The 15,929-nt window shown below is 39.6% G+C and overlaps 1 protein-coding gene across 9 annotated transcripts in view; it reads left to right on the plus strand.

Annotated features, from left to right (window-relative positions):
- SATB1 (SATB homeobox 1) overlaps window positions 1-15,929 on the plus strand; it is a 123,840-nt gene that overhangs the window by 14,527 nt on the left and 93,384 nt on the right. For 4 of the 9 annotated variants that reach the window (XM_035128726.2, XM_035128719.2, XM_035128722.2 and 1 more), the window contains exons 1-2: window positions 11,662-13,166; window positions 15,689-15,924. The exons of 1 other annotated variant lie outside the window; for it this stretch is intronic. In XM_035128726.2, coding sequence (XP_034984617.2) covers window positions 15,714-15,924 — 211 coding nt within the window. In that variant the 5' untranslated portion in view covers window positions 11,662-13,166; window positions 15,689-15,713. 4 more of the 9 variants (XM_035128725.2, XM_035128721.2, XM_035128729.2 and 1 more) reach the window with 4 other exon arrangements.

The raw sequence follows: 15,929 nt of genomic DNA on the forward strand, positions 1-15,929 counted from the left end.
CTTGGTTAAAAATAATGCAAGGAAAAGTCCTGTCTCACCAGACTTCTGAAATTCTTTGAGAGTATTGACATATTAGAATAACCCAGTTGACGTTGTTTTTGAGGATTCCAAAATGTTTTTGACAAAGTCCCTTCTGAAAGCTTCCTGAATAAAATTATTCCAGATAGGGATAAGATGAATGGGCCCTGTTTTGTGCCAGAACTGGTTAAAGAACAGGAACCAGAGAGTAAGAACAAATGGACAAGGTTTTTATGATGGAGGAAGAAAGCAAGCCCTCCCACTCAAAGACCTGTATCATCAGATGAGCAGTAAGGTAGCCATAGTTTAGTTGTGGGTGAGACCATTAATTCAGGATGGAGAAAATTCATACAAACTTTCAAGAGCTTCAAAAGTCCTCTCCCAAGTGGCTGACTGGGCAAAAATATGGCAAATGAAATTCCGTATAACAGAGTGCACTGTAGCCATTCTTCCTTCTCTCTCTCTCTCTCTCTCTCTGTGTGTGTGTGTGTTTGTGTCTTGATGGAATGTAAACTGGCTCCAACTATCCGCAAAACATAGCTCAGTGCAAAGCCTAACTGGAAAAGAATGTTAGACTAGATGGACTCTGGACCTGACCAAGTTCATTGACACATTCTTGCTATTTATTTATTTCTGGCCCAAAACATCAGCTGGAAAAAAAGTATTGTCCCTTTCTACAGTTCCAGTTTCTGGGTTGGCTACTCTAGTGGGTAGATGCATTTCTGTGCATCCACATATGCTGGAAAATGTGTGGAAGGAATACAGGGTTGTCTAGAAGTTCACTTGTGAAGGATGGTTAGCTGAAGAAGCTGAACACCTGCAGTAGCAGTCGTTGGATGGGAATTGATGTGGCTCTTTCAGAACCATCATTCCGGTTTAAGTTCATACCGGTTGTAATAACAAAGAGCAATTGTGATCATTTGTTGTCTTGCATAACTTTCAGGGGAGTGATTGTATAGAAGCTGTTCATTTCTGTTCTCCTGGTGAGAGCAGGAGAGGTTAGGTGGTCTCTGGGTAAGAGATGCAGGAAGAATGGTAAAGGAAAATGTTGTATTGCTCTATGCACTTTTAGATAATGTTTTATTTCAATTCAGAGGAAGATAGTAGGAGTGTGTGTGTGTGTGTGTGTGTGTGTGTGTGTGTGTGTGTGTGTTTTAAGGCAAAAAAGCTCCCCTCCCAGTTTATTTTTGGTAGATATATAGGTGGAAGAGATTTCATGGAGGGTGGAAGGGAGGAGATGAAGGTGGGCCTTTTCATAATTCATTGTGTAAGGAAGATACAGCCTTGAAAAAATCACGAGCCAGGTAAAGAAATGGAGGGTGTATTTTATTATTTTATTGGCAGGTAAACCTGTGTCTTCTGCTTTACAATTCCAAATCATTTGGGGGTGGGGAGTCAGCAATAATCGAAGGCTTGATTTTGGATGAAAATGAACTGTCTGTGGTCTACTGTGACCCACTTGCAGATAAAGCATATTGCATATGTTGCAACATGAAGGAGGAGTCCATGATTCTTGGAATAGTCTTGGCTGATTTCACTTGAGGATGGCAACAGGAGCCTTGCAGATGTGCTCTTTTAATTCTTTTAACCAGTCGAAGAGAGCTGTCTCTGCAAAAGAGATGTTTCTGTCCTCTTGAACAAGGCAATTGTGATAACTGTTGCAGTATCTACTTTTGGATCACCTGTATTGCAATAATTTGCATTCATTTTTCCTGTCTGCCTTTTGGAGGCATCACTGAATAGGTGGTGGCTCAGCAGTTCCAGGGACTTTTAGATTAAAAATGGTTATATCTTTATCAGGTCTGAATTGCTTCTCAGTTTGATTTTGGATGCAATTTAAAGTGCTGGCATTTACCTTTAAAGCCCTAAATAGCTTAGTTCCAAGTGCCCAAGGGAAAAACTACTCCACTGAGTTCTTCGGGACATGTCCTTTTTCTGAGCCCCTTCTCTGAAGCCATGTTGGTAAGGACAAAGAGCAAGATATTCTCAGTAGTAGCTACAGCTCTTTGGAATTCCATCTCCAGTCAAGCCCACCCAATGGACTTTGTCTTTGTCTTCTGGAAGATAGTTCAAACTTCTTCTATTTCAGAACAAATAGTGGATGTCCTTTTAATGGACTGTTCCCTGCCCCCATACATCAGATTTTCTTGTCTCTTATCACTTTAACTGATATTGTTTTAGATATGTGCAGTGTAATTCTATACATGTCTTCCCAGCAGTAAGCCCCACTGAGTTCATTGGGACTTATGCCCAAGTAAGTGTGTGTATGATTGTACCTTTAATGCTGTAATACTCCCTGAGGGTCTTTTTGGATCACAATGCAGGACATAAATGTTAAAAGTACATAAAATAATATTTCCAACATACATTTTAAATGTACGCATCAAAGAGACTACCCTATCCACTCTCAAATACCATGTTCCAAAAAGCAGATTTTTTAAAGATCTACTCCTCTTCCAGCTATTAACTCAAATCCTTAGCCTACTTATTATTTAGTGCCTGGAATAGACAACATTTAAACGTGTTATTACCGTTCATTATGAAATACTGAATTCTCTAAGATGCATGGTACTTAAAAACAATACCTTTAAACCACAGGTATCTAAGGGATTAAGTTGCTCTATGGGCCAGTTGTTTTTCATCTAGCAGACCTACTTATTATACAATGCTAACTTTCACCCTTGCCCATTAATTTTCATCCGAACTATATTTAGTAATTCCCTGTGTAGCACTTAAATGCAGGATGTGGGGTGGGGAGCCATTTGAAAAAGAGCTATGTTATCTGGAGATGCAGAGAATATCAGTCTGATTGGGTGACGTCCATAATGAAATATAGTGGTCAACCCAATGAAAATGTTTGAGAACTTCACTTTGTCAACTGTTGGTTGGATTGGGGAAACTTGCATATTTTTTTTAGCAATTGCTAAATATTTGTTTATCTTAATTTCTGTTGCTTCGTTATGCTTTGCAAAAAAAATCCTTTGCAGTAGGAAAGTCATCATGGGGCAAATGGTGGCAGGTTTAAAAGCTCTATACCTCTTAATACAATTGTGTGGGTACACAAGCAAGAGAGAGATATTCTGCTCATGTCTTGTTTGTAGGCCTCCCAAGGGGATCTGGAGGGCTTGTGTGACAAGAGAATGCTGGACTAGATGGCTCTGATTCAGCAGATACCTTCTTAGTATTTTCCAAAAGTAGGAAGCCAACATATCCAAAGGATGTTTTGTCAGTTGACAGGTGGTCATAACAGCAAAAGAAAAGCACCTTTCAGTGGGTCACTACTGTTACCTCAGAATATGTCCCGTATGCATAGTTTAAAATTCGCCTGAAGTTATATATGGTGCTCCAAGCTCTAAGACTGCCATCCTGTGCACATTTAAACTGCTTAAAGCTACTTTCTGCAAATATATTTAAGTAATTATTCATAGGATTTATGTCTGCTCCTTATTATCTCTCTCCTCTTCCCTTGTTTGGGTTTATATTACTTTTGTAACAGTGCTGTACTTAATGTGACATGAGGGACTGTTGCTAAAAGGAGGTGAAGAAAGCAACCCCCACGGTGTGCGCAACTCAAGATATTTGTTTGGAATCTCTTCATAATGAAAAAAACCCCACATGCCCCTCTGTAGTTCCATGCCACAGGGTTCCTATGACCCATCTGATCAACTACTAGTTACCATTTCAGAGCAACTTAGCTGTAGGTTAAGTTTCATTTTTCTTAGCTCTGACACCCAAAGATTTCTTCATCATAAATGTGTTGCAAATTATGTGCATTTAACCCAGGGGTCAGCAAACTTTTTCAGCAGGGGGCCGGTGTCCCTCAGATCTTGTGGGGGGGAGGGGTCGGACTATATTTTGAAAGAAAAAAAGAAGGAATTCCTATGCCCCACAAATAACCCAGAGATGCATTTTTAATAAAAGGACACATTCTAATCATGTACAAACACACTGATTCCCGGACTGTTTGTGGGCCTGATTTAGAAGGCGATTGGGCTGGATCCGGCCCCCGGACCTTAGTTTGCCTACCCATGATTTAACCTGTGCACATTTAGCTTTACGTGCTTGGCAAAAAAATAACCCAAAACAACACAAATTAAAGGGGTGGAAAGGGGGTGGGGTCCCGGCAAAAAGGACTTTGGCAATTCTACCCGCCATTGAACCCAATGGGTTTTGACTATATGTGATTTTGGCTTTAGGCTCAATCCCTGGAACATGACCCCCATGTAAATGGCAGACTTACTATACTGTTAATTTAAGGGAAATGCTTTTTCTTCATTTAGTCCGTTTATTTTACCAGTAACCTAGCTTTTGTATAACATGATCCACATTCTGCTTATTAAAATAATGTCTTGTATATAAAGTGGTTAAGATTGTGAGCTGTGTCTACTCAGAAGCAAGTCCCCCCCCCCGAGTTAAATGCTGTTTACTTCCAGATAAATCTGTAAAGGATCTGTCTTATTGGTGGCAGATACACAAGAAAGGAATTTGCAACTACAATTAATTACAAGCCTGGAGAATTTGCAGCAGTTTTCATTTCATAGAATGCTCTCAGAACATAACAAAGAGAACATAAATGCAAAATTTGTGTGATCACTCTGAGAGAGATACAGCTTTTTTGTGGTATACCCTACTGAGAATATAGTACTGAGATTACAAACATGTATTGCTAATTAATACCATAACCCTAAAGCTTTGTATAGATGTTAAAGTTGGTGTTAGGAAAGGGCATGACTTGTTGGTTAGAGAACATGCATGCTAAAGGTCACAGGTTCAATCGTTTGCTACTCCGCAGAGGGATGGGAAATCTCCTTTCTGATGACAGAGCTGCTGCCAGTCACTGTAACCAATTCTGAGCTGGATAGAGCAATGGTCTGACTCAGTGATAAGGAAACTTTCTGTGTTTCTACCAAGCCAACTGTGGCAGCATGTTTTCTGTGTTAAGTGGGGTAGCACTATTTCATGTGCAATATAAATGTTAATACATTTATTAACATTTGCACCAGCTGCAATATAAATGTTAAAAGCATAAGTTATAAACTGGAAATCCCAATTCAAATAGTTGGATTTCAACTTATCAGCCAGCCAAATCAAGCACTTTCCCAGCCATAGCCTCCCTCCCTATTTGTGTGGGGATAAAATACAGACCTCGCTTACAAAACTGATATAAGCATTACTGAAAATAATGTGAAGGGCATTTAAGGAAGCATTTAAGCAGTTAAGGAAATTTTTACGAAATTGCTGAAAAGCCATCTAAGGTTCACAACAGGTACCAATGTATCTGAAAACTTCTTAAGATTGTGCATTGCTGAGTTTTCCCCAGTTGCACATATGTTTGGGTCTGATCATCTCTCATTTCTGTGCCACACTTAACTTTATGTGACTCAAAATGGTGCTCTAATCTGACCAATAATTTGCTAATATAATAACTTGTAAAGCCAATGATTAAGAAAAAAACCTGTTTGATCAGAAAGCAGATTCTAACTGTAATTGCAACTATTGATTCCATACAAATCAGTTACTGTACAATGTTGTGCATCTTCCAGTATTCAGATCTGTATTAACAAGTATTTCTGAAGCCTTCACATTTTCTTTACCATCATTGTAATGAGTGGTATTCAACTAAGTTTTACTCAGAGTAAACCCAGTGAAATTAATAGCCTTAACTTAGCCATGTTCATAAATTTCAATGAGTCCAATCTGTTGGAGTACCAGCAATCAGTCACAATGTAACTTAGGGATATAGCACTGTTACATTTGGCACACAAATTATTGTTTTACCCTTTAATTTAAAGATATGTATGCCTTGATTAATACCTGATCAGATGATCAAATAAAAATAACTGATAGTTTATATATTTTCCATAACACCCTTGCAAATAGCCAGCTGAAACTGGAAAACCTTTCCATGTCTGATTTGAGTGTATAAAATAAAACGAGTAAGTAAGTTTTGCTTGCATTGTGCTGGAGTGTTTTCTGTTCTCTATTTTGATATAAACATCATGCCCTGAGTTCTAAAAGTAAAATAGTCTAATTGGAATTTATTGCTGGGGCTTCTAGGAGGAATATTTTGTCCTTGCTATAAGCTAAAGAGGTAAAGAAACTAGTGGGTGCAGGATCAGCTCGGTGATAGGCTACCAAGAAACACAATGCGATGACTGTTTACAAATTGTATACAAGACGAACTATTCCCCCCGATCCATTAGTTTCATTTAGTTAATAAAATTAATATTTTACATAAAGTAACACCCCATTCCATATACCATAGCAAAATATTATTCCATGTGTACACCAATGTTTTTAAGCCATCTGTCCATAGCCTCTTTAAAATAAAAACACACACCATTTATTCTGAAAATTGTACAGTTAATGAGTATGTGCACCCTTGATTTAAGATAAGACATTTTCCTCTAATAGCCACGTCCCAAAACTTACTCAACCAGTCTTAAATTGCCATAATATTGTGTTTCCCACTTAATTTGGCTAAACAAATCTTTATTGCAACCAGCATGAGATGGATCAAGTCATGATGTTAATTTTGATTAATATTTTTTTCAGAATATAGCCTAATAGTAGTAATACAGTGGGTACCTCTTGTAGCATCATCCAATATTTTTTCAGCAAACATTTGCAAGAGGGGATCTATAGAGAGCTTTGACCTACGTTGTGGCAGGTTCCTAATATTGAGCCAATTCCCGATCCACAAGAAGATCTCTTCTTTTATTCCATGACTACTAAACTTTTTAAACTAGATCACCTCTTTCTATATGCTTTTTGACTCCTAACAAAAAATTCTAAAAGGTCCATGAGAAAATATTTGTCCTTATAGAAGCCATGCTGAGTCTTCTCTGGTGAGGCTTGTTCTACATGCTTAGTTATTTTATCTTTAACAATATTTTCCAGTTTTCCTAGGGCAGTCATTAAGGTAACTGGACTGCAATTTCCAGGAACCCCCCCCCCCCACACACACTTCTAATCCCTTTTAGAAATTGATGTTATATTGGCTACTTTCCAGTCCTCAGGTATGAAAGCTGATCTGAGGGACAAGTTATATATTTTTGTCAGAACACCAGCAATTTCACATTTCAGTTCTTTGAGAGCTCTCGGGTGGATGCCATCTGGATCTGGCGATTTGTCGGTTTTTATTTTATCTATTAGGCCTAGAACTTCATCTTTCATCACCACTATCTGCCTCAGTTCCTCAGACTTAGGCCCATTAATTTCATTGCGTCTACTTAGATATAACCCGTAGATTCTCATTTAGAATTCCTATGTCTACATTTCCATACCATTCAGTTTGCTTGCATCCCAAGTTTCAGACCATTACATAGAAGCAATTTGTGATATGGAGGTATATGCATTTTTAGAACACTAATATTGATTGCTTTTGATTGATATCTGTTTATCACCATGCTAGGTACTACATATATTTTTTTGTTTCAGGTTCATTACTTTATCACAGTACTCTCTTAATTTATCCTTAACCATGATATTCCAGGAAAGATACCTAAATTGTTGTATGCCGATTAAAAACTACAATGAATCCCTTTCATTATGATTTGGTGATTTGACATATGCTTCAATGGTTGAAATTATATTCAGAATTCAGATGAATGAATGCAAAGGACACACAAAGTCTGACTGGTCACCTATTTTAGAATGTGGACTTCGTTTTAGAGTTGATTGAGAAATCACTTAAAGTTGTGTACTTGGATTAAAATCAGTTTAATTTGGATTAAACAAGTATAAATACAGGTTTGGAATTTTAAATAGCTTGCTGATTACATTGTAAGAGGGTGATATCCAATTGTGGCTGTCTTCTAGTAGAATGGACTTTTGCTGGTGCGATAGGACTTCCCTTTCCCCTCTCTCCTATATGAAACAGTATACATAAAATCTAATTTTAAGCCTTTGGGACTGTTCTGAACCAAGTGGTTTGTGAGCCACCTATTTATTCATGGTATTGGAACTAAAAAGTCTTAAATGCAGATATTGTCTTAACTGGCTTGTGGCCTGTACTCAAACTTCAATGAAGTAATCGTCTTAACTCTTAAAGCTAATGCAAGTAGAAAGAGAAGACAAACTAAGAGCAAAGTTATTCTGGAGTAGTGTCACTGGTGTCCACGAGACTGTATTGGATGAATTGGCTTAAAAACTGCAAGCTTGGGGCTGATTCACATTCATGCATATATAGTATATCTATATTAAGTCCCAGTATACAGCCTTGCATCCAAATCTCTCTAGATGTTGTACAATAAGATGAATAAATTGGCCATTTCAGTTAAAACAAATATAAATGCATACATGCATACATAGGACTGGAGCAAAGACATCAAACCTGCAACTTTAATGTCTAAAGGACTGAACAAACAGCTAGACTTTCATCTGATACCTGAAGGTCAACAAAGTGAGTGGTAGATGAATTTCAGGGGGAAAGGAATTTCAGGGTTATGGTGGCCACAAAGAAAGAAGGCCCACTTAAATGTCCTCACCAAATTAACTGCTGCCAGTGGAGAAACATTGGCTGATCTCATACACAGATCATCACCTGATAGTCATTAGCTGAACTACAATGTAAGAACAGTTCTTGAAATAATGCAAAGGGGTGCAAAAGCATGCAACTGCTTGATCCGTGATGGGTGTTTTACGCATGCAGGTAAGCACTTGCATGTGTTGGGGATACTGAGTGATAAAGATGCATGTGTGAAGTCACCAGCAATAAATATTGTGTGTCTCTGGACAAGCCCACAGACACACTGAATGTTAAATTATTCCACCTTCAGCTGCACTCCTTGAAATAACTCTGTTGTATAACACTGTTATGTTTCAGGCCCCATGCTCTTTATTTCTAACACAATAATCTATTCTGTGCATTGCTGGCTGTTATAAATATTTTATACATTTCACCCCATTACCATTTTCTGCACACTCTTTGGTATTTGTGTTTACTTCAGTAGACGTCAGCCTATATTTCTCTGTGTAAGTTTGATGCTTTGTTCTGGTGTTACAGTAAGGTATGTGTGTGTTTAATACACTTGTTTTTTCTGTCAATTTACTAATTTGTACTCTTTCTGTGTTCAAAGTTCATAATGCTGCATTTTTCATTGTGCATGTTGTGAAAAAATCATCTTCCTGTTGCCTGTTTAGGAAAACTCCTTAAGTTTATATGACAGCACCCTCATGTCTTGTTTTTTAAAAAATACATTTGCATTTGAGGTAACACAAGTAAAGATTCTGCCAGTCATACACATCAATTAATAATTAGTCTAATCCAGAAGCCAATTATGTTGCTGTACTTGGGTTAAAGAATGAAGGAGTAAGATGAAAGTATCTTATATTTCAAGTTGTCTGGCTTAACTGGTCTCTGGATCACAGCCAGCATGCTTGTGGACTTGTATTCCTTCCCACCCCCCTATCATTATCGGTATATAAGCATCTATCCCCTTGGATTGTTTTCAGACTGTTTCTTCCTATCTGCCAGTGTGGTCTTCTTCCTTCTCTAGCTGGTACAGCATGTGCATTATAGTGCTCATAATTATAATTATTATAGTTGCAAATAAATAATTTACCACCTTCTGTACTTTTCTGTCCCTAAGCATTGGTCTTCCTTCCACCAATGTGGAAGGTATACTCTATTCCATTTCAACCAGCGACCAATAGCTTTCTAACTTGGAGAGTGTTCAGTACCACATTTTCATGTATTTGACTGTTCATTATTATTTATTCACGTGAACATTAAGCATTATATAATAATAATAATAATAATAAGAATAAGCAGCATTAGACATTTTTTTCTGGGTTATTAAAGATGACTATGTCTGCCCAGTTTCATACTGTCTTTGTACTGTTGCTCATTTCCAACTTTTCATCACAAACGGCAGTATTCAGTCCTTCTCCCTGTTGGATGAATCCAGCACTGGGACAGGACGACAAGGGTCCGATTCTTGTAATATTCTTTCACCTTGATGGAGTTGTTTTAATGCTTCTCTGCCTTCACTTTCACCCCTCCCTCAGTGCAAAACAAAAATTGAAGTATATGAAGTTCCTTACACTGTCAGATCGTAACTCCTGTGTCGTGGTATCCTGTCCATTTTCCCCATTTAATAGAAAAAGACTTCAAATGTCAACTTAACCTATTGTAGCCAACATGATTTACATCCAAATAAACATGCTTAGGTTTAAGCCTGAAAGTTCTCTTGGTTAATCCATTTTTTTTACTAGGTATCTTGCACTTACAGTCTGCAAGACACTTCATGTAAGATACCTGCCACCTTAACTATGGACGGTATCACTATTTACAATACCAGACATAGAAGTACACTGGAGTCTCAATATGGAATGACCCCACTGAATGACTGCCAATTGTTACCTTTTGACATGGTGCTAAGGACCCCCTACAAATGGGCGCAATCTGGCTTTTGCTAGGCTTGTAGATCCCAGCCCTAGAGATCCGAATTCTGCTTGCTAGTGGCAGGCTCCCAAGAAAAGCATCTTCAATGCAACCTGTTCTTTGTGCAGAACTACTTCCATGGAAATACAATGCAGTGCACACACATCCGTGTTTACAACAGGCAACGTTGCCTGCCCAAATGTAATATTTGCTTGGAGACGGGTCACCTGAAATGGCATGTAGACTGCAGATCTGCTGATACCCTGCCAACTTTTCGAAAGGAGAACTTTCACCTCTAAGGCACCCCCCGCCCCCGCTCCCAAACAAGAGTATACACAGGCGCACTACATCCTGTCTCCCTCGCTATGGAACCATGACTGCCAGCCATATGCTTCCATGCCTCGCAGGCACCTGCTCTCCCTCTCCCTCTCCCCCTCCCCGTCCCCGGCGATCTCGCTGCCCGCACAGATGCCCGCGTTCTTCCGATTCCTACTTTGTTTCCAAGTCTGTTGAGTGCGCTACTGGCTGCCGGAGTTGCCTCCCTTCGCCTTTGGCACCCGATGGGCGTGCGTGCGCCCTTGCCCTCTCCTGCTTAGGTCATGGCTGCTATCGGGCTGATGTTGGGAAGACAGTCTCTCTCTCTCTCTCTCTGTGTGTGTGTGTGTGTGTGTGTGTGTTTATCGCACGGTTGTAAGACTCTAGTAGCGCCTGCTGTTCCTTGGTTTCCCTTCCCCGGCTCCTGGATTCCTGTTCCCCTCTCCACAGACTCTCCAACCCCTGCGCGCCCTCTCTCGTTGCACAAGGAAGGTGGCCTCCGCTTCTGCCGCCGCTGTTTTTGGCCTGTCCCTCTCGCCAGCCCCGTTCTGTACTCCCTAATCGTTTTCGCCTCGTGCAGCTGCCCGCGGCATCTCTTCCCCTCTCCCAGTTTTCGCATTGCTCCCTGTTATTCTGGGTATTGTGTGTAATAAATGCACAGCCGCCTCACACTAATCAAGCTGATTACAAATTCTTGCGCGCCCTGTGCCGGAAATCGCACACCCCTCGGCTCTCTCTTTTCCCCTCCCTTTGCCTCTCTCTCTCTCTCTCTTTCTCCCCCCCCCCGCTTTTAACCCCCTCCCCCTTCAGCCTTAACCCTCCAGCCCCCTTTTTTAATCCAATTCCCCTTCTAGATGTCCTTTCTCCCTTCCACCCCCCCTCCCGCCCCAGTTCACTCCGCCGCCGCCGCCGCCGCCACCTCCTCCTCCTCCTGCTCGTCTCTGTGTCTCTCTCCCTCCCAGGACGCGTCGGATGATCCGGGGCCGCCGGGGAAGAACTCCAGGCAGCAGCAGGGAGGCTACGTCCTCCTCCAGTCTTGGGCTGTATACATATTTAAAAGAAAGAAAGGGGGGAAAAGCCGGTGGCCCTCGGTGTTATTTTGTATTAAAATGAGGAGGAGGAGAAGGAGGAAGAAGCAGCGGCGGCAGCAGGAGCAGAAAGCAATAGAGGAAGGAGCAGGAGAAGGGACGGCGGCGGCGGCGGCGGCAGCAGCAGGAGCAGGAGGAGGAGTGATGAGTCAACTAATAATTTAATGGGGACAGAGAGAGAGAGGGAGAGCGCGAGCGAGCGAGAGGGAGAGCAAGCAAGCAAGCAACGAACGTCCGGGGGACACACACTCACACTCACACACACACGCAGACACACCACCCTGTAACATCCAGCAACAACAACCAAACCGGCCTAAATAACCATAATAGCCAGCCGAGGGACAACAAGAATTTTGAAAGCTCACAGGATTTATTTTGTTATTACTATTTGGGGGGTAACCTGATTTTCCCTTCTTGAACCCTCCTCTCATCTTCTCTCCCCAGCCTTCATTTCTCCCTAAGTCTTCGGAAGTAGATTTATTTTTTATCTTATTTTTTTAATTCTCCGAAGTGAAGTGATTTTTTTTTACTTTTGGTGGTGACTGTTTCCTTCCGCTCCCCCTCCCTCCCTCCCTCCCCAAACGCAACCTCTCTGGGTTAATGAGGAAGGAGAGGCGTTGTGCATTATTATGATGATGATTATTTAAAAAAACCCCGAACAGCAAGGACAATAGTGAAACCGAATTTTAGTGCCTTTACTGGAACTTTTTCTAATATCCTTTTCACGTTTCTTGCTATGTTTCTTTTTCTATGGAGGGTTTATGCAGAAAGTTTTTGGATTAGTTTTTTTTGGGGAGGGAAGGGATGTCTTTAGTTGTATTTTTTGTGCCTGTGTCTTATTAGAAAATAATTGTAAGGGACAAGATCAATACATTTTCTGTTTTCAGAAATATTAGGCAGAAGAGCTGTTTCGTTTCCTCCCCATCTTCATTCTCTGATTTACACTTTTTTGAAAGCAGAGTTAGACAGGTTACCACTTATATCAGTTTTACTTTTCTTTTCCTTTAATAGAAACTTTTATTATTGTGAGCATTACACTTGTCTGGTTAATTTTTTAGACTTCTTCATTCCTCATTATTGGAAAGACTACGATTTTCAGTAGGACATTAATTGGAACCTTTGCCCTCCCCCCCTTGTCTCCCCCTCCCATGGCTGTGATGCTTTGCTTATGTGTTTCCCCCTCCCCAGAAAAATAGAATTTTGGGAGGGAGGTGTCCTCCAGGTTTCCTTAATTTTTTTGGTTAAAAAAAGGACTTAGAAAACATCAGACTTGAGCTTCTTCCTCCTCTTCAAGAGATCGGTGTGCAAAGGAAATCTCCTTTGTTTCCATTATTTATATGCTGTCAAGTTTTGAAGTGGTGAGTTTCAGGTCTTTTTATAAAATTTCGCTCAAAACTGCAGTGTTCCTGTTTCTATATAGTGTTTTGCTTCTTTGTCTCTTTAAAAGGTCACAGTGAAAGCTTGGCCTGGATTATGACAGCCATATGGAATGGATAAGAACAGAGCCTCTCTTAAATGTGATTAAGGGGTTTTATCTGGAGAGAGGAGGAGGGGGAAAGAGAAGAAGGGGAGGGGGCTAACTCTCGGAAGTGTTGAAGGTATAATACAATACTCCATTCTAGAGGAAGGATGGTTCTGACAGCTGAGTTCCATTTTTTTTAAAGAAAAATGCTTAGACTGTCATATTGCTATGTTAGTAGTGCACTTAGGAAATTGTACCTTGAAACTAATGTTTGTGCTGGAAACTTGTGCATAGAACAAATGCTTGAAGGTGAAACAGGCAGAAACTCTTGGCCCTGTCATCTTCAGAGTTGTTATAGGCAAACCATGCTGACAGTTGCTCATTGCTATTTCAGGGGGAGGTTTTGACGAACTTTAGCATAGAGTTCAATTTAGTAAATTAGGTGTTTTATGTGCACACAATCTTGCTTTGCAACACAAATCCTTTTACAAGGTGGCTGAGCTAAAAGGATGCATAGTGGGCGGGTCTTCTAAGTCCAATTTAAAACAACCTGCTCCATGTGTTTAGGCAATATACATTAAATGAATTGTAATCTTATCACTTTTGTTGGTTGGGCGGGAGGTAATGGCTAGCTGGCTTGTGATGGCTATTCTTTCTAGCAGGTGAGTGTTAGTTTTTAGAGAGTGACAGGGACTTGCCTGTTTGAGTGCAAGAGAAAAACTAGAATCTCAGACAAAGTGTTCTGGTGAAGCACTACCAAATGCTATAGATGTTGGTAATTTAGATGTGCAGTTTTGGGTTAAATAGCAGTTAATGTAATGAAAAAGAATAATCTTGATTAAAAAAAGTGATTAAAGTAGGCATATTTATTGTTAATGAGACTCATAACCAAAAACAGATGGGACCACAATCAACGGTAAACCTTTGGTTCTCAGCATGTCACCCTAGAGTGTAAGGATAAATAACCATTATATTCTAAACTTTATAGTTATTCAGCTGGCATTCTTAAGGTTGCATCTAAACCTTCAGATAAACACAATGTTCATGCAAGACAAAGCAGTGTATGATTAAACAAGAAACAAATTACAATAGGGATATTCAGCATCTTCACCAAAATGAAGATTTCGTCAGAACTGGAGAAGTGTAATTGATTTATTCTGCATTCTGTATTCACAAGTCTGTTTCTATTTAATTGTACCTTCCCTGCCCCCATGTTTGAGTGTTTATGCTCAGTGGTGTAAGTACTGTTTCATAAATGACTGGTCACCTGCTCTTAGAGATCATACTGTATATATATAATAAAGCAGACATTGTAGATAAACCTTAATTAGGAAAGGTGACAGAGACCATATTTTAAAGTAAGTATTCATCCAGAATGAAAGTAGCATCAAAACCTTTCACACATTTTCTAAGGCGTCAACAGCTTCTTTCCCTTTCTCTGTGACATGTCAGTATTAAGAGTACTTCTCTGTAACTTTTACTGTGTATCATTGAACATGACGATTTAAAAACGAATTAGCAATCATGGTGAACTGAATTAAAATTTCAAAAGCAGTGGTGTCTGTTTCAGTACTGAATATAAGTTGTATGTAGTTTTGTTATTTCATTTTACATCTCTTGTCAGTGTTCTAATATTTATCCAAAATGTACCAGGGATTTCTTTAAGTGCTGAAAGGTTTGTAATACGATTTCCCCAAAAAGTTGTGATTGTCCAAAGAGACATGTTTTCTCCACGTGACTTTTATAAGATGTAATAGTTGCCCTAGCATTTCATAACTCTGCTGTTGAACATGGAAAAGCACATACCTACATCTTTTTATTTGTTGTCAATCAACCTAATGCCTATTTTTAAAAAGTTAAGCTACATAAAAGAAATTCCCAGGGACTGTTGAGCAGTGGGAACCTGGGTATTTATATATATTAAAATAAACGTATGGATGTATCATATTAGTACTTTGATCTGTTGCATGCCTAGCTGAAAGTTTTATCCTCTTTATTCCTAAGGAGAAAACAATATAAGACTTCTCTGTATTAAACAGAAATATTTTGGTAAAGTAAGGAATTTGGGGCAAAAGCATAACCTTACAACATACACCTGAGAGACCTATAGCAGTGGGTATATTACTGTGTGAATGCTACTTAATCAGTCACACCTACTATTCTCACTCTTGAATTCTTAAGATACCAATCCTGTATATACTGTAAATCAGTTAATGTATTTAGTAGGCTTAGAAATTCCTAAGATTTTGAAATAATTTGACAATGAAGCAAATTTCCTGAGAGTGTATTTTCCCTTAAGATACATATTTAATATTATGTGAACATGCTATACAGATGTATCATGTACATGTGTAAAGCTGCCTACATAAAACTACGCACGCGTATACAACACATATATATTTTTTTAAATCATGGCAGGTGATCTTTAGAGGCGGGACTGAGTATGGATCATTTGAACGAGACAACTCAGGGGAAAGAACATTCAGAAATGTCTAACAATGTATGCGATCCGAAGGGTCCACCAGCCAAAATTGCCCGCTTGGAGCAGAATGGGAGCCCGTTAGGAAGAGGAAGACTTGGAAGTACAGGAACAAAAATGCAAGGAGTGCCTTTAAAACACTCTGGACATCTGATGAAAACACATGCTAGAAAAGGTAAC

The sequence above is a fragment of the Zootoca vivipara genome, chromosome 12 (genome assembly GCF_963506605.1).
Source record: "Zootoca vivipara chromosome 12, rZooViv1.1, whole genome shotgun sequence".
In the NCBI taxonomy this organism is placed as follows: domain Eukaryota; kingdom Metazoa; phylum Chordata; class Lepidosauria; order Squamata; family Lacertidae; genus Zootoca; species Zootoca vivipara.